This window comes from Anser brachyrhynchus (assembly GCF_964034855.1).
Source record: "Anser brachyrhynchus genome assembly, chromosome: 7".
In the NCBI taxonomy this organism is placed as follows: domain Eukaryota; kingdom Metazoa; phylum Chordata; class Aves; order Anseriformes; family Anatidae; genus Anser; species Anser brachyrhynchus.
The window spans coordinates 41375143-41398581 of record NC_137701.1 but is presented as its reverse complement, the minus strand read 5'-3'; the positions used below and the strand labels follow the sequence as shown (position 1 = coordinate 41398581).

The 23439-nt window shown below is 56.1% G+C and overlaps 2 protein-coding genes across 2 annotated transcripts; one reads left to right on the top strand and one right to left on the bottom strand.

The window, feature by feature from the left end:
• The first annotated feature begins 431 nt into the window (after nucleotides 1-431).
• ERMN (ermin) lies at nucleotides 432-4300 on the top strand. The gene is made up of 3 exons (XM_080600125.1): nucleotides 432-848; nucleotides 1177-1263; nucleotides 3444-4300. Exons 1-3 carry the CDS (start codon nucleotides 602-604, stop codon nucleotides 3857-3859), a joined length of 750 nt encoding a protein of 249 aa, XP_080456251.1. The 5' UTR covers nucleotides 432-601; the 3' UTR covers nucleotides 3860-4300.
• A 669-nt stretch (nucleotides 4301-4969) lies between these two features.
• On the bottom strand, nucleotides 4970-23429 carry GALNT5 (polypeptide N-acetylgalactosaminyltransferase 5). The gene is made up of 10 exons (XM_080598739.1): nucleotides 21683-23429; nucleotides 17674-17840; nucleotides 16157-16276; nucleotides 15515-15650; nucleotides 15019-15138; nucleotides 14428-14545; nucleotides 13553-13876; nucleotides 11325-11405; nucleotides 10645-10806; nucleotides 4970-8304 (listed from the first exon to the last, which is right to left on the bottom strand). The coding sequence occupies exons 1-10, from the start codon at nucleotides 23035-23037 to the stop codon at nucleotides 8164-8166; spliced, it is 2724 nt and encodes a 907-aa protein (XP_080454865.1). The 5' UTR covers nucleotides 23038-23429; the 3' UTR covers nucleotides 4970-8163.
• Between the last annotated feature and the right edge of the window lie 10 nt (nucleotides 23430-23439).

Below are 23439 nucleotides of genomic sequence, written 5' to 3'. Positions count from 1 at the left end.
GCATCGCGCAGGATGTGCCCGGGCCCAGCCGTGGGCCACACGTGCCCCTCAAACCACGCTGGCAGCGCGAATTGGGGCCCTTGTCCGGCCGCAGCCCATGGGGCTTACGGGGCAGGAACCGGGGGCTGCGTTAAGCCGGTTACACGGCGGTGGCAGGAGCGAGGTCACCCTCCGCGGATTAGGAGGCGAGAACAGTCGGTGCTCCTGTCGCAGGGGGAAGCACAAAGGGCCGTTGTGTGCAGGATACAAAATCCCTGTGTATTACCGCGGGCTGACATGCTGAAAGACCCGCTCTACATGCCAGCACAAAAGCTGCCTTGCTTCAGATTGTTTGTTTATGTAAATTTCAGCGGCGCATCTAATTATGAGGCCGGAGCAGCCCGAGCGCCGGGCGAGGTGCTGATTGGGCCCCGGTGGCGGTGCCGGCGGACGAGCCCCCGCCAGCCCGTGGCTGTCACCGCCGGCCCCGTCTCGCCGCCGCACCACAGAGGGGACACGCGGTGACCGCGAGGACACCCCCGGAGCAGCGGCCCAGCCCGCGAGCGGAGCGGGACGGGGCCGGCAGGTGCACGGCCTGAGTGCCCCGGGCACGGTGCTCAGCATGAGCGAGGACGTGCCGGTGGTGCCCAGCATGCCCGAGTGCAACGGGAGCGTGGTTCCTGAGAAGGGACCGCTCCAGGTCATTGGCATCATCGATGACATCGCGAGGTCTGTCGGGACGGGGCCCTACACGAATGCAGACACCAGCCCTGATGCGCCGCTCGCAAAAGGAAATCAGGAGGAAAGTAGAAACTCGCTGGTGGAGGACAGTGTGTGTGGAGATTTTGACGGAGAGAAGCAACGCGAAGGTAAAGTATGATGCTGCCTTTATTTGAGTATTTGGACAGAAAAGCCTCTGTTTTATGTATAGCCTTATGAATAATGGCATGTATTATGTGTGTTATTCAGAACTCCAAAGCTACAGTTAGTAGTAACAACGGCTCAGAATAATGGAGGGTCGGGGACAGATTTGAGCTAGAGGTTACAGAGGCTGAAATGAAAAGTATATGACCAAAGAAAAAAAGCAATTTTTTCACTTTGCTCTAGAATTCTGCTGCCAATCTGCAGCCATTAAAACCTAATTATTGGCACTAACTGCCCCATAAGTACACTTCTCATGCTTTATATTTCCTAAAGAAAAGCAAGAGGAAAATGATGCGACGCTACAGCAGGGATCAGTTGATCTCCAGGACACAGGAACCGGTGGCCAGGAGTCAGAGGAAGGTAATGAAGAATGTCGTGTGATGTGACTTGTTCTTCTGAGGCATAGCAATGAGTAGCCTTCAGAGATGATATTATACAGATGTTAATCTTTTTCAAATTCATTCAAACCCTCGTGCTGCAGAGGAGGGTGACTCACTCCCATCTGTAGGATCGCAGCAGCTGCTGCCTCTCCTCCCGCGGTCTGTGCATGACACCTTTACTGTGGGGTCGAAGCACCCTGGGGCCTTGACACACGGGGTCTCCAGCCCTCCTGTCAGGATGGGAGATGCTTCGTCTTCTGCTCCATGCAGGATAACGTTTACCTGCTGATTTGTTGGATGGCTGTAAGTCTGAATTTTGCATCCTCAGAACCCAAACTCTTTCCTTCACAATTTATGACGTGTCTAAAATGCCCTGATCCCTAAGTAACTAGCAGAAAATTGCTGTTCCTGTGTCCTTCCACTCGCACCTGGGTGGAAACAGAAAAGCATGCTCCAGCCAAGCCTGCCCCCCCCTGCCCCTGCACAGAGCAGGGCTGGGGGCACGGCACGCTCTCTGTCTCTGTGGGTACGCCAAAATACAGTCAGTGTCTATCAGCATATTTAGTTATATCATGCGAAAGGTCACTGAAAAAGGAGGAGTATTTTATGGCCTTGGGGACAGACCTGCATGCTGATGGTGCAGGGTGAAGTCCTCTTGAAGATTTGGGACATCCTCTTAGATGTCCCAAATGCCAGCGGGATGCTCTCGGGCCACAGCCATCCCGCATCTCTCCCTCCATTGGCGCACCCACCAGGCTGCGATAAGCTGGTGTGTCTATATGTCAGCTGCCGCATAAATATTGAACCTCTCCTCATGGAAGAGCAGATTAACAACTCAGAGGAGTTGTCGTGGTGCTGGCAAAGCTTAAAGTCATTTGAACAGAGCTATAAAAGATATATGGTCGTGCCTTGTAAACAGAAACTGGTGCTGCTTTGATTAAGAAAAGAAAAAAAAATGTATGAACATTTGTCCTGGGCAAAATAATATTTCCTAGCAACTGCATGGGCTTTGAGGAGGTGAATCATGATGGTGGCTTTCCCACTCGGAGCTGACATCTACACTCCAGCTGTGCTGCTTTACAAGTGCACAATAAAACCTATTAAACGATCTTGCACAGCCCCCCATCCATCTCAGCCACAAGCACTTTATCTCTAAATTGCAGGCAGCTTTTTAGTACCTAACCAATTTAGTCTAATTAATACTCAGGACTCCACAGGCAAAATGTTGAATAGACTGTTGTGACACTGGAGCAGAGATGTGCCAAACAGGACAAATACCAGATAGCCATCCAAGTGTCGCCCGCCACCTCTGAAGCAGGGACGTGCGTGTGCCCATGTCCCTGGGAAGGCTGCGGTGGGGTCCCTGCCCCACGGCCACGCAGACGGGTGCAGGCGGGTGAGCTGCAGCTGGGGGTGCCACCCGTGACACCGCAGCCTGCCTGGGGGCTGTAGCTCTGGTCCCAGCTGGGGTGGGTGGGAGCAGCTCGTCCTGCCGAACCTTCCCACGGGGCCGAACGTCCTGACTGGGGCGTCAGGGGTGCTAGCAGCAGCCAGGAGGTGGCACAGGGTATGGAGCGGGTTATGAAACACCTGAGCAACACCTCTGATGCCCTTCCAGAACAGGGAGTTCAGCTGATGGAAACGTCAGGGGCTGGTACCTGCCCAGGCCAATAACCAAAGAGCTTTGGGACTGCCCTTCCTTCCAAAGCAGTGAAACGGCTCATGCGGAGGCACTGTAGCAGGGCCCCACATGGGGGTACGTGTCAGCTGAGCTCTAGGAGGGTGAGCAGAGATGCAGTGCATGCAGACAGACGCGACGCCTCTGGTCCTGGGGCGCAGGAGCGGCACGTTGCACGGCCTGCAGGTCCGCACCGCCTCTCGTTAACAGGGGGCTGCAGGGAGGGCTCCCAGGAAGGTGGTACAGGAGGGGCGGTCACTAAAAAATGCAGGGGCAGGTGGCCGTGAACGACGTGGCTGTGAGCGTGCGAAGCCTTGCGGAGACAGGGGCGGGCACGGTGGGATTCAGCCCGGAGATGTCGCACGCCCAACGCGGGCGGCCTCTGGAGGGGTGAGGCGGGAGGAGCGGTGCCAGGCAGCAGGCGGGCGGCACGGGGCATGCAGGCGGGCAGCCCCCACCCGCACACCTCTGTGTTGCTGCAGGGCCGGGCGGCGGGCAGCCAGCGCTGGGGACAGCGGCCGGCCCCAGCGGGGAGGTGGCGGGGACCCCCGCGGGCACCGCTGAGCAGAGAGGGAACGATGCTGAGGAGGAGGAGGAGGAGGAGGTGGAAGAAGAAGAGGAGGACACCGAGGAGGACGAAGTGCAGGTGATAGAGATGCGGGAGACCAGCGAGGCGTCCCGTCGGCAGCAGCAAGAGAGCGGCAAGGAGGTATCGCCCCCCACCAGCCCCGGCTGCAACGCCCAGGCGGAGAAAGCTGGGGAGCAGCCCAGCCTGGGGAAAAAAAATGACATCTCCAGACACAGCTACTCCCGGTACAACACCATCTCCTACCGGAAGATTAGGAAAGGAAACACCAAACAAAGAATTGATGAATTTGAATCCATGATGCACTTATAAACTGAGGTGGAGAATTGCTTACTGAGACAACAGTTCACTTTGGTTTTTGTCTCCCTCCCCCCGCCCCCCGACATATTTCTTCATGCAACATGAAGTCACCGCTTTTTGGCTTTTTGTATGATTTCATAAAACATTGTGAAAATGTTAACTTCTGTGCTTCACTTTGCCAGCAGGCAGAGGCATCCGTAGAACAGGAGAATAATCAGTTCACTAAGTGTAATACCATTTGATTTGAAGTTTACCCTTTATTTTCTATCCTTTTTTTTTTTTTTTGTAACCATATTCAAACTCTGGTATGTCTGGAATGAGCTGGGGCTTCTGTAGCTGCAGGCACACAGGTGATCCATGCCAGCAGCCGTGCTGGTAACGAGTCGGCAGTGCAGCCGTCCCAGTGGCGCTGGGCAGCACAGGGTGAATAATAAACGCCACGACTGTTTGCAACTGCAGCACGCTCCTTTGCTGTCTGTCCTTGCTGCCATCCGGTGCCTCTCGTGCTGTGCTAGAAACCACCATACGCGTTTTCAGCTCCACGTTGTGCTGGTGGGACGGAGGGCTGGCTGCATTCCTGGGTAAGTGCAGCGGGCAGGAATTAAGCAAGCTCTCACCCGAGAAGGCAGTAAGTCTGCTGTGGCTGTCGGAAGGCCGGGGCAGTTCTGGTGCTGCATGGGTGCCGCGCGGTGCAGCGCGGACACACACTGGTGCAGCTCACGCATGCCACCTGGGCATCCAATAAAACCGGCTGGCACCAGAAATCTGTTCTCCTGAATGCCAGCAGTTTGGATGGTGAGTTTTTGCTTTCATACATTTCTTCTCAATTTCCAGGGTAAGTTTAGATGCAAAATTTAAAGACTTTTTTCAAGGCGGGGCAGATTTTTATCACGATTTATTTTTGTCATCTGAACACAGCCTTTCTCCATTTTGAAAAATCTTTGCGTAACTACAGTGCTATTCATTTAGTCTCTTTCAAACTGTTTTACAGAAAGCTTTGTCTTGAGTTGGAACTAAGCTTTGCAGATGTCATCCCAGAAAGAACTGGGGAAAGTTGAGAGAAGCTGAAAAGGGAGAGGAGGTAAGAATGGGGGTTAGGCTGTGACTTCAACTGCAGGCCTCCTTTAGCCACAATTGCTTTTTTAAACTATTAGTTTTACATTTCCAGCAGCACTGAATATTGCTTTGATTTTTTTTTTTTTGTTCCACATAAAGGCAATTATTTATTGGCAACGTCAAAATAATAAATGGCAATTCTGTATTGTACAAACAAAACACAGTCCTCATTGTACTATTCAGAATTGTTTATTTGCTCTTTGGCTCGCAAAAATTCAGAGGTTTGCTTGTATAAACTTATACTGCCAGTTTGTTCGCCTGCTCTCCAACAGCTGCCCCGCACCCCCACCCACTTCTGCTCTCAGCGATTCCTGTAAGGATGACGACACGTTTCTCCTAACGATTAGATTGTTACTGGGCTGTCTGGGAGAGACGGGGCGCGCCGACAGCTCCCCATGACCTGCCGACGGTCACCTCCCGGCACACAGCCCGGCCTGCAGCGAGGCCAGCTCTGCTCGCCGGGACAACGGGCCAGTTGCAGATGTGCTCAGCCGCAGTTATAGAGTGTAATGGGGAAGAAAACGGCAAAGACCCCAGGTGAAACAAAAACCTGAGGGTAAGGCCAATGCCTGGATGTGTATGGCACGGGGAGGTGCATGCAGGTGTCTGCAGGAGGAGCAGTGGGGGCTTGGGTGGAAGACAGGGGCAGGTGTAGCACAAAAGGCAGACACCCCTGGAGTTACCGTGTCTGTCCCTGCCGGTCTGCAACATCGGCTTACGCTCCTGGAGCCAGCCAGCGCACCGCTCCCCGCGCTGCCAGGGCCGTGCATGGTGGGGACGCTTGCTGTGCTGACTGTAGGGTCAGGCTCCAGCTGAGCATGGCCTCCCACTGAGGCTTGGATGAGTTTTTTGCTTCTGTGGAAAGCAAATTCGATCATCTGAGAGCAATGACCCCCCTCTCCTGCTTGGCTTGGTGGCTGGAAAGTAAAATGTAAACTCTGGGGATGCTCTGAGGGCCTCTTCTACAGACAGACCTCCTGCCAAACCCTCAGGGGAGCTGGAAAACGGAAATCAAGGGGCACACAGCAGCGAGTGAGCAGTACTGAGCTGAATGCTCTCCCATGGGTGCTGCCACCCAGCCCACCCCAGGGCACAGCACAGAGCAGGGGCTGCTTCTGCCCAAAGCACGTCTGCAGAGAGCTGGAGCAGGAGCTGTGAGCAGCTGGGGGGAGAGTGTGCTACAGGACCCTGGAAACGCCCCTGCTCCACATGGGGAAATTTTGCACAGAAAACAGAGTGGGGATGGTGAGAAGGGTGACCAGCTCTAGGATGCTATAACAGCAGGCCCAGACTTGTTCTGAAAATAATTCCTCTCTATTTTCGCAGTGCTAGGTTAGGGGATGGGCAGGCATGTGCCCCACGCGCCTGTGAGCGTGCTGAGAAAATGCTCTCCTTTCTGAAAACCTGGTTGATGGGGAGATCTGGGTGTTTCTGGGTGTTGTGTAACAGCGCCGCCAAGTTCATGGCCAGCAGTCCCTGAAGGCATGCTCAGGTCTGTAAGTAAAAGATACCAGCATCGAAGTGAGCATTTACACAACGGGCGATAAAAGTGCAAGTGACAAGCCTGGAGATGTGATGTGACCATGACATGAGAACACTCGCTGCCTATTCAGTGACAAATGATTGAATGTCAGCAAACAGCATTTAATGAAATTCATGCTCCTGATAAAACATGACTGCACAAACAACATCTGTGTAATTTTTCTGATAGTGACTGCAGGCGAGCAGCACCAAAGGAGGGAGATAAAATCAGGAAGACATTTGGAACAGGAGCCAATTGTGAAAATCTGTTAGGCCAGTCAATATTTTGGCAGACGCAGCCTGTCAAGTGCTGTCAGCATTGATCCTTGACGTGAGAGGTAACATTATGCTGGTGCCACTTGAAAAATCAAAGGAGAGATGTGAGTTGCTTTGTATCAGCCTGCAAATGCTGGATGGTGAAGGCTCGGCCATCGTAAGCAGCAGCGTCAGAGCCAGGGCAGTGCTCAGTCCTGCAGATCCCGAGGTGCAAAGCAGAAGGCCCGTCTTTGGAGAAGCCCGTTTGGTACCCGGGGAAGCAGCACCACCTTCCTGTTGGCGACACCGCCGTGTGCGGGTGGCAGCTCCTTGTGGCGAGCCCCTGGGAGCTGTGTGACACGGGGCTGGCGATGTCCTTTCTGTGGCGCTGCAGCGTCACCTATATCAGAGCTCATGTCTTGTCACATCTGAATTTGTTCTGTCTAATCCAGACTTTAAAAAAACGTGAATAGCTTTTGGAGATGAAAGTTTCACAGTAGGAACAAAAGCTGCCTGCAACACCCAGTTCGGAGGGACTTGTGGTGTGCGGGGCCTGACGGCCCGGCACGGCCCAGCCACACGAGGGCCGGTGAGGGGCGAACTCCACGGTGCCACGCTCCCTGTGCAAGGCCTGCGCGCCCTCACGGCTGCCTGTGTACCAGGAGAAGCGCCTGCTGGCTCCCGTGGGTGCCTCTGTCCATCCTGATCATGGCAGGGAGCGGCCATGGGTTATGAAGCGTCCTGCTGGGGGCTGCTGCCTGCCCCAGGCCCCACGGGGCCACCTGCACCGTCACCATGAGGGCTGCGGGTGGGGGGCACTGCCCCAGCTGGCTATCAACCCACGCTTGCCTTGCGTTATCAAGAACAGGCTTTTTCAATGCACAATCAATTCCTAAGTGAACTCTGATGCTTAACTGTCAGAGGCAACAGGTCCTGCTGGGCAGGATCCTGCCACCAGGCCCAGCATGGGCATGTCGGATGGATTTTTGTAATGCATTGCTCAATAAGCTTCCATTTCCCCGGGCCGTTGAAAAACAAATGGCCCAATTTACTGTTTACAGACTGGAGAGCCCTGGAATTATTTCTGTTAGCTTATGTCGTGTCTGGAGGTAACTACTGAACGTTTGCTTAGAGTAGGATGGGGGGGGGGACTTCAGGAAATGTTTCCATTTAGTAACAGAAAAATTATTTGAGTTTTTGCCAAAGTGTCTCACAGTTGAAGGAAACCCACATTTCAAACGTTGTTAAACCAGATGTGCTACTCTTGGTATTTTGATCTCTCAATATGCCGGTTTAAATTACGGATTTCAATTACCATTTGGAAATGAACTTCCAGTTCTGTAATTGCTGTCACAAGTCCCACAGATGCCATTGCTGAATTCACAAGATGAAAGCACGCTGTTTCTGGTTCGATTGTGTTCCCTTCAGTCTGCATAGTAATTGCCAAACTGCCACTTCTGATAAGGATTTGCGGAGTTGCAGGCGCTCACCCTCAGGGCCTGGAGAGACGGATCCACTTCCAGACAGGCGGGCGGCTGGAGGTGCTCTGAAACGAGGTGGTCCGCCTGCAGGGGAGAGGGACGGTAGGTCCTTGGACTCACGCAGCAAATGCTGTTTGAAGCCCAAGAAAGCACATTGCTCTGCTTTTCTACTGAGAGAGCTTGATTCTTTATGATATGCTTTTGTTTTTTTTTTTCTGCATTTCCCTAACACGAGGTCTCTTTGCTGACTCAAAGGAATTTTGGGTGGGATCCAGCACTTACACCTGTTGCTGAGCTACGATTACACCATACCTTCTGTGCCTCGTGGCTTTTAGCTCCCTGGAAATTGAAGATTAGTTCTCTCCCTGTCCGAGTGGCAATTACCATGCAAAGGAAATCACTCCAGATGGTATTTGCAATATAGGGAAACGTATGGCAGGAGATGGATTTTTGTGTTTTGGAGTTTCTCTGCTAATGAACTCAAAGCACATTTACTGCAATGAAAAGGACACTAGGTAATTCAGCAGTGAACTTCAAATGCTGGGGTAGTAAATTGGATTATGAAAGAATGAAGAATTTGAGTGATATCAGTCCTTTTGGTTTTCACATCTGCTCATCTTTATCTACTTAACCCATGTGGCCAGCAAGGCAATACGATCAGTGCTGCTGAAGGTAAGGGATGCTCCATTTCACTTCCTAGCATTGCAATGGTTCTTACAATCATTTGGCTAATACCTAGATGGAATATTCCTGAAAGGACAAGTAAATTGTTGTCTGGGCAAAAATCGGGTCTTTTTATAAGTGGCAAATATGCTTCCCATCATTAATCTGACACAATCACTGCAGTATCAGAAGGTAAAGCATCGTAATTCCCACATTCCCAATCCCCAGAGGGATTTAAGAGACGTGTGGACATGGCACTAATGGACATGGTGTAGTGATGGGACTTGGCAAGTCAGGTCGGTGGTGGGACTTGATTATCTTGATGGTATTTTCCAACCTAAATGATTCCGTCATTCTATGATTCCTCAGCAATTGAGCTTTTCTCCAGATTTCCCACTCTGCGGCCAGTAAGGCTGATGCAAACACACTGACCCTCGCTTGCTGCCACCCTTGGACACAGCTCAGGAGGGCTTCTCAGGAGGCGCAGCGTGAACCTGGCCGGGCTGCGGCTCTGTCACTGCTGGGGCAGCAGCGTGCAGGGGCTGGGCTCGGTGGCAGTGACACCGCCCCGCCGCTTTGCTCGTGCAGGGACTGTCCCGTGAATGCCAGCACAGAGGTCAGCCAGCTCCGCAACTTGAGATGAATAAAGTGACCGTGCAGAGATGGTAAAACTGCAGCACATCAGAGCCTGGCACATTCACTTGGCTCCTATTTCCAGCCGTGCCTTGCACACCAGCACAGGTAGGGCGGCAGCACCGGGTGTCTGGGACCAGCAGACGGGACTGACCCTGGGGAGAGTGGCAGTGCCCATGCCCTCGGGGACCCGCTGCAGCCGGCGATGGGCCAGCCTTGCCGGGGCACGGGCACGGCTGGGTGCTGCCCGCACCCAGCCCCTCTGGAGCAGCCGGGCTTCGGGGGGCACCACGGCTTTCCCCGTGCTGGCTGGGACCTTCGGACATGACTAACACCAGCTCAGTCTGGAACAGGTGACAACGATTGACTGTGTACCTGTACTGCTCTCTGGACTCCTAAGTGGAGGACAATTTTCTTGTACTTTTCACAAAATATCGTGGCTTTTGTCAGCCTTGATGCTGCAGTGTTTTGGCTTTGAAAGTATTATCTTTTTAGACTAAAGAGGAATGGGATCTTGTCTATAGGATGAGTGTGCTACTTAACAGCTACTCTTTCTTTCCTAAATTAAGTGTTGTAAAGTATGCCATTTTATAGCTTTTTAGGGAGAACGCCACTTACAGAAGGCTGACACAGATACAGCCATGACTTTCTGTCTTTTTGCAGTGCAGGTAATAAATGTAAGTACCCATTTTCTTCCTTTTCATAAATGTTTTCAGTTAGAAAAACAACACTGTGAACTGAATGCCAATCGATATCAAGTAATATCCACGTAAGTGCTATTGATCGCCTCTATGTAAAACCAGGACTTTCTGCTATTGTTGTGCTGCAAATGGCAAAGTCCCGCTGGAGCGAGTGCCTTGGCATAGCAAGTTTCCATCTCGCTCTCTGGCCGTGCTGTGCAGTAGCATCAGGCTACGGTTCGTGTTGGGTGGCGAAACCTACAGCAGAGCGCAGGTTTACAGCCAGGCGGTGAAAGGCCGTGTGGGCAGGGGACCGAAGGGGCTGCCTTCATCTCTGGGTGACAGCTGGCTTTGGTGAGACCAGCGGGCCCCCAGGCTCTGGGCCCCACGGTGGGCTCGTGCCGCTCCGCGTGTGCGTGGTGGGACCGCCGCCGCCGAGGCCACTTACCAGCTCCGGCCGGGCCGCCGCCAGGCTGCTGTGCTGCCAGGCCAGGCTGCTCTCCCAGCCCGCGCACGGCCGCAGCCCCAGCGCTCCCGTGGTGCCTGAAGGGGCGACGCACAGGTCTCTGTGCCGGAGCAGCCGCAGCCAGGTGTAGTTGAATTTCTGGTCCTGTGGGAGGGATGGCAGGGAGCTGTCAGCCTGCGCCCCGCGCTGCCCTGCCGCAGCCCACCCACCCGATGCTCTCAGCACCCACCGTGGGAGCTGTGCCCCGGGAGAGGACATCTCAGGGACTGGCAGAGCTCAGGAGAGAGCTCGTGCCAGGGCAGTCCGAACCCAGCACTTGTGTGCCCCTTGGCAGTGCCTGCTCCCCCTGGTGCACCGGGGTGAGCGCTCAGCGGGGTGCAGCTGGTGCTACCGCAGCACACTAAGCAACGGTTTGTGTGTGTCTGTCCCCATTCTCACGTGCAGGCTCATGGATTTATCTGACCTTCCTGCTAGTTCTGGGGCAGGGAGCTTGTGCCTGGCTACAGCCCCTGCAAGCAGGCAAATCCTGCCCCTCGCTGCTCCCAGCTCCGCTTGGTGCGTCTGGGGCAGGAAGGACGGCACGGTCAGCATCAGCCCTGCAGGCGAGGTGAGGTCAGTGTGGGGAGGTGCTTTTGCATGCTCAGTACGCAGGGCATCCTTACCTCGTTGTTAACATCACACGTCTGAAAAGCTAGAGTGGTGTTTTCCACAGTGATGCATCTTGCTGTGGCTATGTTAACAAGCTAGAAAATAACAAAATGCAAATTTAGACACAAATTGTCAAGAAAGAGGAGAGGCTGTTACAATACAGACACTGATTAATACTGCCAACGGAGCGAAGCAGAGGCATTGTGTCACAGTCCTTGGTGGGGTGTGTAAGTGCACACGTGCTCTGTTACACGTTTTTCTAGCATGAGAAGCCTGAAACCATCCCTTTCTGGGAGCATCCACAGCTGGATGAGACGGGCTTTTTCCTGGGATTCCTTTGGACACAGCTGATGTTCCCATTCTGCAGATGCCCCGAGCACCAGCTGCCCACCATGACCCCTGTCTCGCTGCCACCCCGGGAAGGAGTGCGGCCCCCCTGGGGACGCCATCCCCCACTGCCACCCCCCTACTGCTGCCACCCCCAGGGACCTGCCTTCCCTCTTCCCCTGGCAGGAAGCAGAGGGATTTCTGCGTGTAGTGCTGCACCTGACGCGCTCGCTGCCCCACCGGCCTGTTTGTCACCTAGGCTGGCGGCCCCGGCACCGTCACCCGTGGGGGAATGCAGCTGTGGTTAGGCCAGGCCTGTCTTTGATTCCTTGCAAATGTAGATTGCTGAAGAATTTCTGAATTAATCCCAGTGAATAAGTAGGCTATTCAGAAAAAAAGTTCTCAAATAAATTTGGTTAGAGTTCAGCACAGCTGGAATCTGCAGAGCTAGCTGAAAAACAGATTTTCTGCCCTATTAAATTTTGAGAATGAAGATAAAAGAGCCATTCAGGTGACCTGAATCAGGACAAAGCAAGGCACCGTTGTGAACATTTTCATGAACACAAAACTGAAAAGTGGAGATTTTGCTTCTATTGAAACAAAGGTCTCTATACATGGTCTGACTGCTTTGCACTGATTTGACATAAGGTTTTATTGCTCTGAGTGAAAGAGCTGAAAAAGTAGATGTTTTCCAAAAATTCATTTTTTTTGACGTTCTCAAGATTATTACTGCTAATCATTTTTTTTAAAAAGTCACCATTTTTAAAAAAAAGTCAACTATGCCGGTGTTTCACTGAAACCTTTGTTCTAACCCAAATGGTGTTTCCTAAAAGAAAGCATAGGGGGCCAGGTACCAGCGGCCGACGGGCTGCCCTTGCGGGCAGTGCCCAGCACGTGTGTTCGTGGCTGCGGGAGGCAACGACCGAGGCTGCGGGCACGCTGGGACGGACGGCGGCCTCCGAAGGGATGAGCTGCTCATAATGCGCTGACGTGCCCAACCCCAGGGGTTTCCTATGCCTTTTCCATGAGCAGTGAGAGGTCTCACCGTGCTTGCAGAGCCACCGCCCAGCGCCTTTACGGTTCAGCCATGGAACTGCAGCATTGACCGCGGCCAGCAGGCAGCCTGGCTGGGCTGCGAGGGATGCCCGTGAGTGGGAGCCTGCACGTTACGCCCTTGGCCTGCAGACAAGCCTGAAGCGTGGCCAAAGGGCTGCTGTGCTTTCCCCGGCTCCCTGAGCAGCCTGTGGAGAGGTTCGAGGCTGCATGCCTTGGCAGGGAGGCAGGGGACAGGCAGTGCTTGTTCTCACTGCCAGCCCCGTGGTCACCGGGTCCTGGCCACCTCCTCTCTGCAAGAGCCTCTCCTGTGGCTACACTCGGAGACGCGGGGCGGGCACGGAAGGCAGCAAGCCCTTTGGTTTTGAGTCCTGGCATCACTGCAATTTGTCTTACAAACCAGGTATTTAACGTACATTATTGCAATTATAAATAAATTGCAAGCAATCGAGCCTGTTTTCTGAGCAGCACATTTCAGGTTTCAGGATGCTCCAAGCAGCAGCTGATATTCTGCCAGGGGCTAGGCCCGGGCCGGGTTCAGCAGCCACGCTTTGTCCCGGCATCATTCCCCTCCTGCCTGTGCTGAAGCGGCCCCGCAGCATGCAGGGCCCCGGGTGGTGGCAGCGGCCCCGTGCTGTGCCCTGCTGGACCCCGGGCAGGTTCCCAGCAGGAAGTCAGACCCTGGAGCTGGGGCTTTTAGTTCTTCCCAAACACACTACGGGATCCCGACCGCCGTGACAGGCTGGGTACTCAAAAGTGCTACCACATGCCAGGCGTACAGAGACAGGCGCACCAGGATGCTGCCGCATCTCTAGCTGAAAGCACTTTTAAATGAAGAACACCAAGTGGTTCGGGTACGTACCAGCCCGCTGGCTTTCACCAGGGGAGCCTCCAGGTCCGGGTAGACGTTCTCCAGGTACCACCTGAAACTTCTGCACTGAAGCTTCTTTCGCAGCGCGATTTGCTGGGTCAGGTCGCCCACGTCCAGGCGTCTCAGGACCAGGTGGTACGCGTGGCCGTAGAACAGCTCCTTGTACTCGTCCAGCCAGACCTCTGCGACACGGGCCAAGTTCCTCTCCACCGTTCTTATCCGATCTTTCGGGAAGGAGTAAGGGTTGTCATTCCTGAAAATATGCCCAACTCTGGAGCACGGAATAATCTCAATCTCTCCTCCGCACATCCAGACCTGAGGAGCAGAGGTTGCTTTGAGAGAAACACGGGCCCGGGTTGTGCTCTGGCTTTGCGCACGCCAGGAGAGAAGCAGCGAGGGGGCCAGCAGCGGGCTCGCTGGGCTGTGCCCTGCCAGGAGGGACAGGGTCCCCCAAGCACCCAAACCAGACATACAGTAGCTTGGAGAAGAGGAGACTGAGGGGTGACCTGATTAATGTTTATAACTATGTAAAGGGTGAGTGGCAGGAAGATGGGGCCAGGTTCGTCTCGGTGACACCCAATGACAGGACAAGGGGCAATGGGTGCAAGCTGGAACATAGGAGGTTCCGCTTAAGTATGAGAAAACTTTTTCATAGTGAGGGTAACAGAGCACTGGAACAGGCTGCCCAGGGGGGTTGTGGAGTCTCCTCTGGAGACATTCAAAACCCTTTCTGTGTGACCTGACCTAGCTGTTCCTGCTCCGGCAGGGGGACTGGACTAGGTGATCTTTCAAGGCCCCTCCCAGTCCCTAACATTCTGTGATTCTGTGATTCTGAGATAACGGACAGGCTGCTGAGAGCAACGTACCTTGAATGAAATCTCCATATTTTCACCTCCCCAAACATCCAGTCCTGAGTCGTATGTTCCCAGCTCGAAGAAATACTTCTTGTCGATGGAAAACAGGCCACCCGCCATGACCGGGCACCTGGGAACAGACGAGCAAGGTGGCACATCAGTCGGTCACAAAATACCCGTCCCTTTCACCTTGCTTCTACAAAGGAATCATCAAGAAAATGTCAGTTACTGAATGCTCGGGGATGGTGCCCAAATTTGCACTTACAGCATGGACCATAGGATTTGTCCCTTCAGTGCCCCCTGACAAATGCAAGATTAAAAAGATGGTGTTTCGGAGCCTGAACTCTGTAATGGGAATGGGAGGGAAACACAGGGTGGCACAGCACGCAACGGTACGTCCCGGCAGCACCACGATGCACCCACGGGGCTGCAGGAACAGGAAACACTTGGTGGGCTTTGGTGAGGTGAGGTGATCTGCTGCGCTGGGCCACTGCATCCACCGTCCTTACCAGCAAAATGCTTGGCCTGGAAGAAGCCTCTGTTGCTAAATCAGTAACAGCAGAACAGGCTGGTTCACAAACTTCTCAGATTCACTTTCTTTACCTTATTATATCAGTTTCCTTGATTTTATTTTTCTCGATGACCTCTTGTGGAATCTGCCTCCATCCAAAATTCATAGGCCAAGTAAAAATCCCACGTTGAAAGTTATCCACGGTCATGTAGCTAAACACAGAAAAGATGGAGATGACTAATTCTGAGTCACATTCCTGATTGAAATGTCACACTTAATGAGCAAAGAGGAATATCTGTACATAATTAAAACAAGATTCTAACAAATTTCATCAGGAATCCTGCTTAAAATTCATGAAAAAGTGAAAAGGTGTGTGCAGTAAATAAAGTGGCCGTGGCTGCTGCTAATGTTAATTTGACTGTGTAGAAGTCAGCTATATTGCATATCTCCTGTGAAATACTGTGGAAGGCTGGTTAGAATGTTTGTACGTATGTCTTTTTAAAATTAACATTTTTATGGCCAGGGTAAGAGGTTTTCTCAGGGCAATGGTAGGAATTTCTGGGTTTCCCGGTGCTGTGAGAGTGTTACCTCATGTCCTTGTCGCTGATGACCTCGATAACGGGGCAGGCGACCTTGGCCCGGCTCAGGCGGACCCTCTCCAGCAGCGGCTCCAGCCACCCCACATTGCACTCCACGTGCGAGTCCAGGAAGGTCAGGACGTCACCTGTGGGCAGGAGCCACGGGCACCATCAGGCTCTCACATCCCGGGCACCCCATGGGCTGACGGTGCCACAGCCCCACACCCCGGCACTTCCCGAAATTTCTCCGGGAAGCAGAGCTACAGCGAGTGGAGCTGCAGATCCGAACGGACGCTTGCTGACACCTTCAGGTGCCAGACAGCCTCTGCCTGGCTGCTGGGTTTGGCACACCAAAATGCCTTCCTCCCAGCCACTTGTGAGCCACCAGCTCCTCAGCTCCGCAGGCTGGTGCCGCTAGGGCAGGGCTGCAGAACGGTGCCTGCTCAGCACGGTGTCTGTCCGTCTGCTCAGCACGGTGTCTGTCCGTCTGCTCAGCACGGTGCCTGCTCAGCACGGTGTCTGTCCGTCTGCTCAGCACGGTGTCCAGCCACCCGCCACGCGAGCTCAGCTCGGGCAGCGAAGCGGGGTGCGGGCAGCCGGGATGCGGCGCGGCGGGGAGCTTGTGCAGGCGTATGACCAGGCCTCGCCTTACCTTTGGCAACCTGCGCTCCCGCCAGCCTGGCCCGTATCAGACCGTGCCTCTCTTTGAGATGCAGGATCTTCACTTTTGGGAACTGTGACATGTATGCGTCGAGCTTCTCCTTGAGGTACTCTGTGGAGAAGGAGAGAGTGAGGCTGATGTACCTGTCCTATGCCTACTTCCAGGTGTGGGAAGCTGCGGGCAGAGTCCTCCTGGAGGCATCTCCAGGACACACGGGAGTCCAGAGGTTTGGGGCGCAAACTGGGGTAGTTCATCATCCAAAATGGGTATTTAACTGGGTATTTAACTGGGTCAGAGACTCCAAAAAATATTTTTATTTTTAATTGCAGTATAACTGCAATTAAAATTTGTTTGTCAATTTTTTCCCTTTGGCTAAAACAACTTTCTGTGTGTGTGCTTTACAAATTTCTTGGTATTACGCACCACATCTGAAGACCCAGCACGAGGGTGTGCTGTGGCACATCACTGCTTTTCAGGTCACATTTGCCACGGCTTCCCATGCTGTGGGGACAGCTGGTGGAAAACGCTCAGGACAAAGAGGGTGTGAGGAAGGTGGCACGGGGCCGGCACGCGGGGCTGCCTCCGTCTGCCCCCGGCACACGGTGCGTGGGCAGGGCCCAGCTCCCCCGCGGGCAGTCCCACCCCTGCTTTGTGTCTGCAGGAGGGCGCAGCCGTTTGCCAGCCACAGGTTTCGAAAGGCTCCACGAGCAAAGCATTTGCAGACACGTTTGCAGGGGGTCACTGCTGCTGCTATTAGGTGACAGCAATGTAGAGTACGGCTCCCCGTAACTCACTCGCGCTAGCGAGGTTTCTGCTGCTTCACTGGCTCATGAGAAGACACCTAGGGAAGCCAGGAGGAAAGTAGAGAGGAAAACTGCAGAGACATTTTGGAGAGGAGATGGTATCAACATGTTTAACAATTATTTAAGAAATGAGCAAACAGAGCCCTTTTCCTTGTCTCTCACATGTATTGCCTTGTTGCATTATGGGCTCTTTCGGAAAACGTTATGTGTTGCCATCAGCCTTGCTGTCGAGACAGCACCTTCAGTGAAGAACCAGCAGTTGAAAAATTACATCATTTTAAAAATTGTAAGGGCTGAAGACAGCAGGGAGCCAAAGTATTACACAGCAGAGGTTTGATACGATGTGAAATGTCTGTGACTACACAAGTGAAGTCACTGTGCATGCAGACAGGGACAGATCCTGAATGCTTTTATCACAACCGCCCCCGCACCTGAGCAACCCTGGACGTGTGCGCCTGCCACCAGCACTGAAAACCACGTGCACCCATCTGGAAACTATGCAGAGAAGGCCGAGAACATCTTTATAAACGCACGTGCCCTCGAGCCAGGACACCTCGTGTGTGCGCAGGCTGCGTAAACACTTCAATACATCGAAAGAAGAAAATGCGATTTCTTCCTGCAATTCAGAATTGAATTACGGAGAACAAATTGTATTTTGGCCTCAAGTTATATTAGTTTCATAAAGGTAGAAGCAGCTTCGCCTACCTTTCGTGCTGAAGTCGTCCACCAAAATGATTTCCTCGACCAGGTGGGGAGGCGACCGGCTGAGGACGCTGTGAACGGAGCGCAGGAGGGTGGACCACACCTCGTCCACGAAGCACATGATGATGGTGGTGGTCGGGAGGTCGTCATGGACCCGCTGCTCGGAGCACCTGCAACGGCAGCACAACTGCTGTGCCCTGAACGCCTCCGGGCTGAGCACTGCTGCAAAATGCGCAGGGAGGGGGAAGCGGGAAACGTGGAACACGGGGGCTCGGCCCGCCACGGGGCTGGGTCGGGAGAGCAGGGGGCAGCCCTGCGGGGACGGGATGCACCCACCCTTTCTTTCCCGCAGGGACCTCTCTTTTCCTCCCCACCCCCAGGTGACAACATCTCCTTCCTATGAGCAATAGGAAGGTGCTGGGGAGCGAGGCCGGTCCCAGCTCTGCACCCTGGTCTTGGGGACACCTGCGGGGAAAGGACCCCTGTGCACAGGGTGCCCTGCTGTGATGCTCTGAGCACCTGCAGGCGTGGGACCCCGGGCTTCAGGAGGTTGCCTTGTCAGGGAAAAGTCAGCAGCACGCTCAGAGTGCAGGGAATGGCCATTTCCATGAGGGGCCACTCGGCAGGGCAACTTGTGCAGCCGGCAGATGGTGAGGAAGGGTCTCCCGGCCCAACCTCCGCACCTAACTGCCGTGCAGGACGGGAAGATGCCCAAAAATCCACCTGTTGTGTACCGGCATTGGCGGGTCCGCTCCCCCAGCACCCTGCATCTCATGGCCCAGCACCCACACCTCCCCGGGAACACCCAGCGCCGCCGGCCGTGCCCCAGCCCTGCCCAGGGGCTGCGAGCAGCACCCACGTCCCCCGCAAACCGCCCGCAGCACACGTCCCGGGGGCTGAGGGAGCGATAACATCTCTCCCCTGCCTGTGAGTTTGTCATTTTCTTCTGTGACAGCCCAAAACGCAACGGCTGGGTCAGGCCTGTGTCTGCAGTGTTTGAACAAAAGGTCGATGAGCAGCTTTTCTCATCGCTATTTGCAATTCAAGCACCGCTTCGCTGCCTGCCTGCGGGGAGCTGGGCTCCTGCAGCAATCCATCTCCAAGGGCATCTCGAGGCACCCGGGACGCCTCAAGGAAGAGCTGCTCGCCCCCGAATGCGCCGCTTTATCCAGAATATTCATGACGCACTGGGACTTGCTTTCTCTCATCCATAAGCTGAGGTCTGATAACAGGTTTTCCTCTCTTTCTTCCAGAGCAGACCTCCTGCAGGCAGGACAGGCACCAGCCTGCCTGCGGATGCAGAAAACGAATTTATCAGTGGTGAATGAAAGCTCCTGTCCACTCTGTTATCAACAGCGGACAGCAAACAGGGCCATATACATATATATACACACATATATATATATGTGGGCCTGTACAGAGAAGTGACTTTTTCCTCTCGTCTGGATGAAGGGGTCCTCGGGTTCGGCTGGTGCCGGCCCAGATGCTGACACCAGGGCACCACACAGCCCAGCACGCGCGGTGCTTTGAAGAAAACTCAGAGGTGTTAGCTAACCAGGAGTGCTCTGGGTAAGTGAAAATAGACCCCGAATTACAGACCCCTCACAAGGCAGCTTCCCCAGCACCGGGCCCTTGCCTCCAAGGGGCAGCTGTGCAGGATGCGGGACGGGGCCAAGGCAGCACGTGGTGGAGGGAAGTGGCTGCAACAGGCTGAAGCAGCTCTTTGAGGCAACCTCAATGTGAGGAGTGCCTTCTTCTCCATTACATAAAAAATAGGCCTTCTAGGCAGAGTGGTGGGTTCATTACTGTTGACCCACAGCTAAAGGTTTTTCACAATGTTCTATATGAGTTTGGGCTCTGTTTCTTTGCTAATTACATAAATATACATAAATACATATATTACATATGTATGTGTAATGCTTAATATATAACTACTATTAAGCAGAAGTCAAATTCTGTTGGAATTCCACCCCCAGAGAGGCTTCTAAAGAAAAACAGTCCATAGCCTCTGTGTTTGGCTAACTTCATCCTTGAAGTCAATCAAGTGCAGGCTCTTACATTGCTGAAGTTGCTTTGGAAGATCTTTACGTTGGGTCTCCTGCTCCCGAGCCCGGCAGCAGCCTGGCACTGCAGCCCTGCTCTGCCCCACCTGCCCAGCGCAGCCAGCATGCCATGCCTGCTGGCACCCAGGGCTGACTCACTGAACTGTACAGTGGCTTGCAGCACTTTTTTTTTTTTTTTGCCAAGCCATGAAATCTGGGTCCCTATCTAAAGCCAGGTAAATTGATTGTTCCACGGAAACTACCGTGGTAGCCTGGGAGAAGCCTGGGGCATACAGGGGACTGTGCTGCCAGCACCTGGGCTGAGGCAGGGTGCAGGGCTCCTGAACCAGGCTCTGCATCGAGTGCTCTGCCTGCAAACGTCACGGCTGCCCTGGGACATTTAACCCAGGCTGCGTGGCTTTTGCATCTTGCCCCTCTGTGGGCGGGACTCTGCCTGCATGCATCGCTGCAGAGAGACGGCGCTCAGCATGCACCAGTGCTGGTCAGTAATGCTCAGCAAGATCGAGACAGACTGCGGTGAGCTGGCCTTCACATCCGGCTTTCCCTGTGCCAACAGGCTGCGTGCTCAGAGCCTGCACGGCTCCTGCCAGCGCTGGGGTGCCCGCGGGTGCTCCCCACGTCACCATCCGTAGGGTGCAGCCTGACCCCATGTGGCAGCACACGTCCCGGAGCCAGGGTGCTGGGACCAGCCCCTGTTTGGCTAAGGTGTTATCCCGGATACCCCAGCGGCTACGCCTTCCTTCCCGACAGGTGCCTGATTCATCGGAGGCGGGTGGGTGCTCCTGGAAGGCAGGTGTTCTGCTCTACAGCTCTCCAGGGCTCGTCTTTCAAGTCTGGTTTTGAGCCACGTCGGCTCTTTTTCTGTATGCAGCTGGCTCCCATAGCTGGCATCTTCTGCACGCTGGAAAGGTGCTGCAGCTCCTTCCCTGCCTTGCTCCTGCCTCTCCAGGACTCCACCTTGGCTCACAAAGCGAGTAACGACAGCGGCACAGGAACACCTGCATACTGTCCTGTGTGATGGGGAACGGGTCACAGCACAAAGCCCGTGCCACTGCTCCCATGGTGGGGGCAGGAGGATTCACCTGAATTTGCACCTGTTCTAGACCTTGTCTGCAGTTATTCAGGCACAGCTGCTCTAGAAAGGAGCCCTGTGAACGTCTGCCCCTTCTGTTGGCAAGGTACTGCCCACATCTTGCTTTGCTTTTGTATGTGGACTACGGCAGGGGGTTGGTTTGTTTTTCAAAGTGCAATACTGACATTTGCAGACTCAGCTACGCATTGCAGGGGGATGGCTGTGAAGCAATTGCTTACCAAATCACAATTCTGCCCACGGGTCCCGAGCTCAGACAGCGCACACCCACGTGGTGCTGGGCAGCACAAGAATAAAAGTGCCATGCAGCAGCCAGCGATGCTGGGGGAAAAAGGAGCAATCCCACGGATGTCCCAGCGCTGCCTCAGCTGCAGGCAGCCACGTGCCGAGTCCTTGTCTCAGCATTCGTCAGGTGGCTTTGCCCAGGAGTCCCCTCCGTGCCCTTTAGGTGGTAGGCCAGCGGGGTAGCTCTGCGGGGGGAGAGGGACGGGCAGCGGCAGCTCCAGGCATGAGAGCACCAGTGCTCCTGGGCAGGGAGGGCTTCAGCTGCCCGGGCACGTTGGTGGCGTGCAGAAGTGGTTGAGGAACCAAACGCACGGAGAGCGATACAAAGCAATGCTCGGTGCAATAAGACAAATAAAACATTTTAAGGCACAAAAAGGCCCAAGCCCCTCATGCGCCCCAACCTCTTTGGACAGCAGGGAATAGCTGAGCTGGGAATTTTACCCAGCTTTAAAGTTAGCAACGAGCTCCTCTCACTGCTGCCATGCCCGCAGCCAAGGCCTCGGTGCGCCCGCTGCCCTCCCCGGGAGCCCCCCGGCAGCGCGGCGCAGCCCCTGCGCAGGGAAGCACATCTTACCCGGCAGGCCTGGTGTCCGCCACGGCTCGGTCTACAGGGATCAGATCGCTGAGGTAGACGTTAAAGTTTCCTTCCTTCCACCTGCTTTTAGCTTCTTCTTGCTTGTCGTCAGGGACCGCCACAGGATGCCCAAACTGCCCGGGAGCCTGGGGGTCTCTGGGGGCCAGCGTTGCGTCCACGGCCAAGACCCTGTGTGTCCCGGGGCTGCCCCCCGGCCGGGCTGCGCGCCTGCTGCCCGCCGCCCCCTGCCTGCCCCGCTCGGCTGCCCCCCCGGCAGCTCCCGCTGCCCCTGCCCCTGCCGCCCCAGGGGAGCCGCGGGCTGCGGAGCGCGGTGCTGCGGCCCTGCCGGTGGTGCCGGTGGCGAGGGCGCTGCCGTGCCTCGTGGCTCGGGGCTGCGGTGCTCGGCGCGGCTCGGGGCTCCGCGAGGAGTTTCCCACGGTGACGGACCCGAGGCTCGGGGTCGCTGCGCTGCTGCCGGGTTTCGCCCCCGCTTTGCTGATGAGGACGAAGCGTTTCGCAGGGGACGCCGCTGCCTCTCCCGCTCGGGCTCCCCGGTGCCCGGGCGCGGCTCCCCGCCCCGCTGCCCGGGAAGGCGGCCGCGGTGGGCTGCCGGGGGGCGCCGGGCTCCCGTGCGCGGCTCCCTGCGGCACGGCCGCCCCAGCCCCGGCTTGCTCCGCGGGCTCAGGCGCCGGCAGGCCCGGGGTCCGGGCCTCGTCCCACGGTCCCCCGGCGCTTGCCGTGGATGGCGGTGCCCCGGGCAGCCGGGCCGCGCTCGCAACGGCGCTCGGTGCCGTGCCCGCTGCCGCCCTCGCAGCCTGCGCCGGGGCTCTGCTCGCCGCCGGTGCCACGTCGCTCCGCGCGGCCGCCGCAGCCGGGGGCCGCCCGTCCCGTCGGGGCGCGGCCGGCTCGAGGGAGCCCCCCGCCCGGCCCGGCCCCGGCCCCGGCCCCGCTCCCCGGCCCGGCGCAGCGGAGGGCCGCGGGCCCCGCGGACCGCCCGGGGGGGGCCCCGCCGTGCCGCTCGCCGCCCGCCGGGCCGCGCCCCCGGCCGGGCTCCCCGCCGCCGCCGCCGCCGTCGCGCTCTCCGCGGCTCGGCCCCCGCCCGGCCCCCGCGGCGCCGCCGCCCTGGAGGGGTCGGGGTCCCGCCGCCCGCCGCCCGCCGGCCCCGGGGGGCCCCGCCAGAGCCGGCCCCGCTCCCGCTGCCCCCGTCCCGCCGCCGCCAGCGCCCGCTGCCCGGCGGCGTCGCCGAAGGAGAGCCGGAGCGCTGCCATGTCAAAGAGCAGCCACACGACAGAGGCCACGAAGACGAAGGCCAGCGCTCTCCCGCTGCCGCGGAAAAGCTTCCGGAGCTTGTGCATCCTCACCGCGATCCCCGTCCGCCCGGGCGGCGCCGGGGCCGCTGGCCCGTGGGGGGGGCGGTGCGGCCCCCGGCCCGGCCCTGCCTTGCCCTGCCCGGCCCGGCTCGGCCCGGCCCGGCCCGGCCCGGCGGGGGGAGCCTCAGCCCCGGCCGCCCGCCGGCCGCTGCCTGCGTGGCATCCTGCGGCCGGCCCGGGGCAGGGAGAGCGGCCCCGCAGCGCGCCCCGCGCCCCGGCCCGGCTGCTGCACGCGTTGTCCGGACAGCAAGGAAGGTGGCGGGGCAGATTTCTTTTTTTTTTTTTTTTTCCCTCTCTCCACCCAGCCCTCAAAGCCTGCGCTGTAACTCAACACCTCCTCGCATAAGGAAACTATTTCAGGCCATTACCCAGCAAACTTTCTGCCGG

Coding starts and splice junctions, on each gene's coding strand:
- GALNT5 (XM_080598739.1), bottom strand. CDS start 23,037: ATGCACAAGCTCCGGAAGCTTTTCCGCGGCAGCGGGAGAGCGCTGGCC. Junction 17,841..21,682: donor GCGGACACCAGGCCTGCCGG/GTAAGATGTGCT, acceptor CTGCCGTTGCAG/GTGCTCCGAGCAGCGGGTCC. Junction 8,305..10,644: donor CGGCGGCCCGGCCGGAGCTG/GTAAGTGGCCTC, acceptor TCTCCCCTGCAG/GCGGACCACCTCGTTTCAGA.
- ERMN (XM_080600125.1), top strand. CDS start 602: ATGAGCGAGGACGTGCCGGTGGTGCCCAGCATGCCCGAGTGCAACGGG. Junction 849..1,176: donor CGGAGAGAAGCAACGCGAAG/GTAAAGTATGAT, acceptor TATTTCCTAAAG/AAAAGCAAGAGGAAAATGAT. Junction 1,264..3,443: donor TGGCCAGGAGTCAGAGGAAG/GTAATGAAGAAT, acceptor GTGTTGCTGCAG/GGCCGGGCGGCGGGCAGCCA.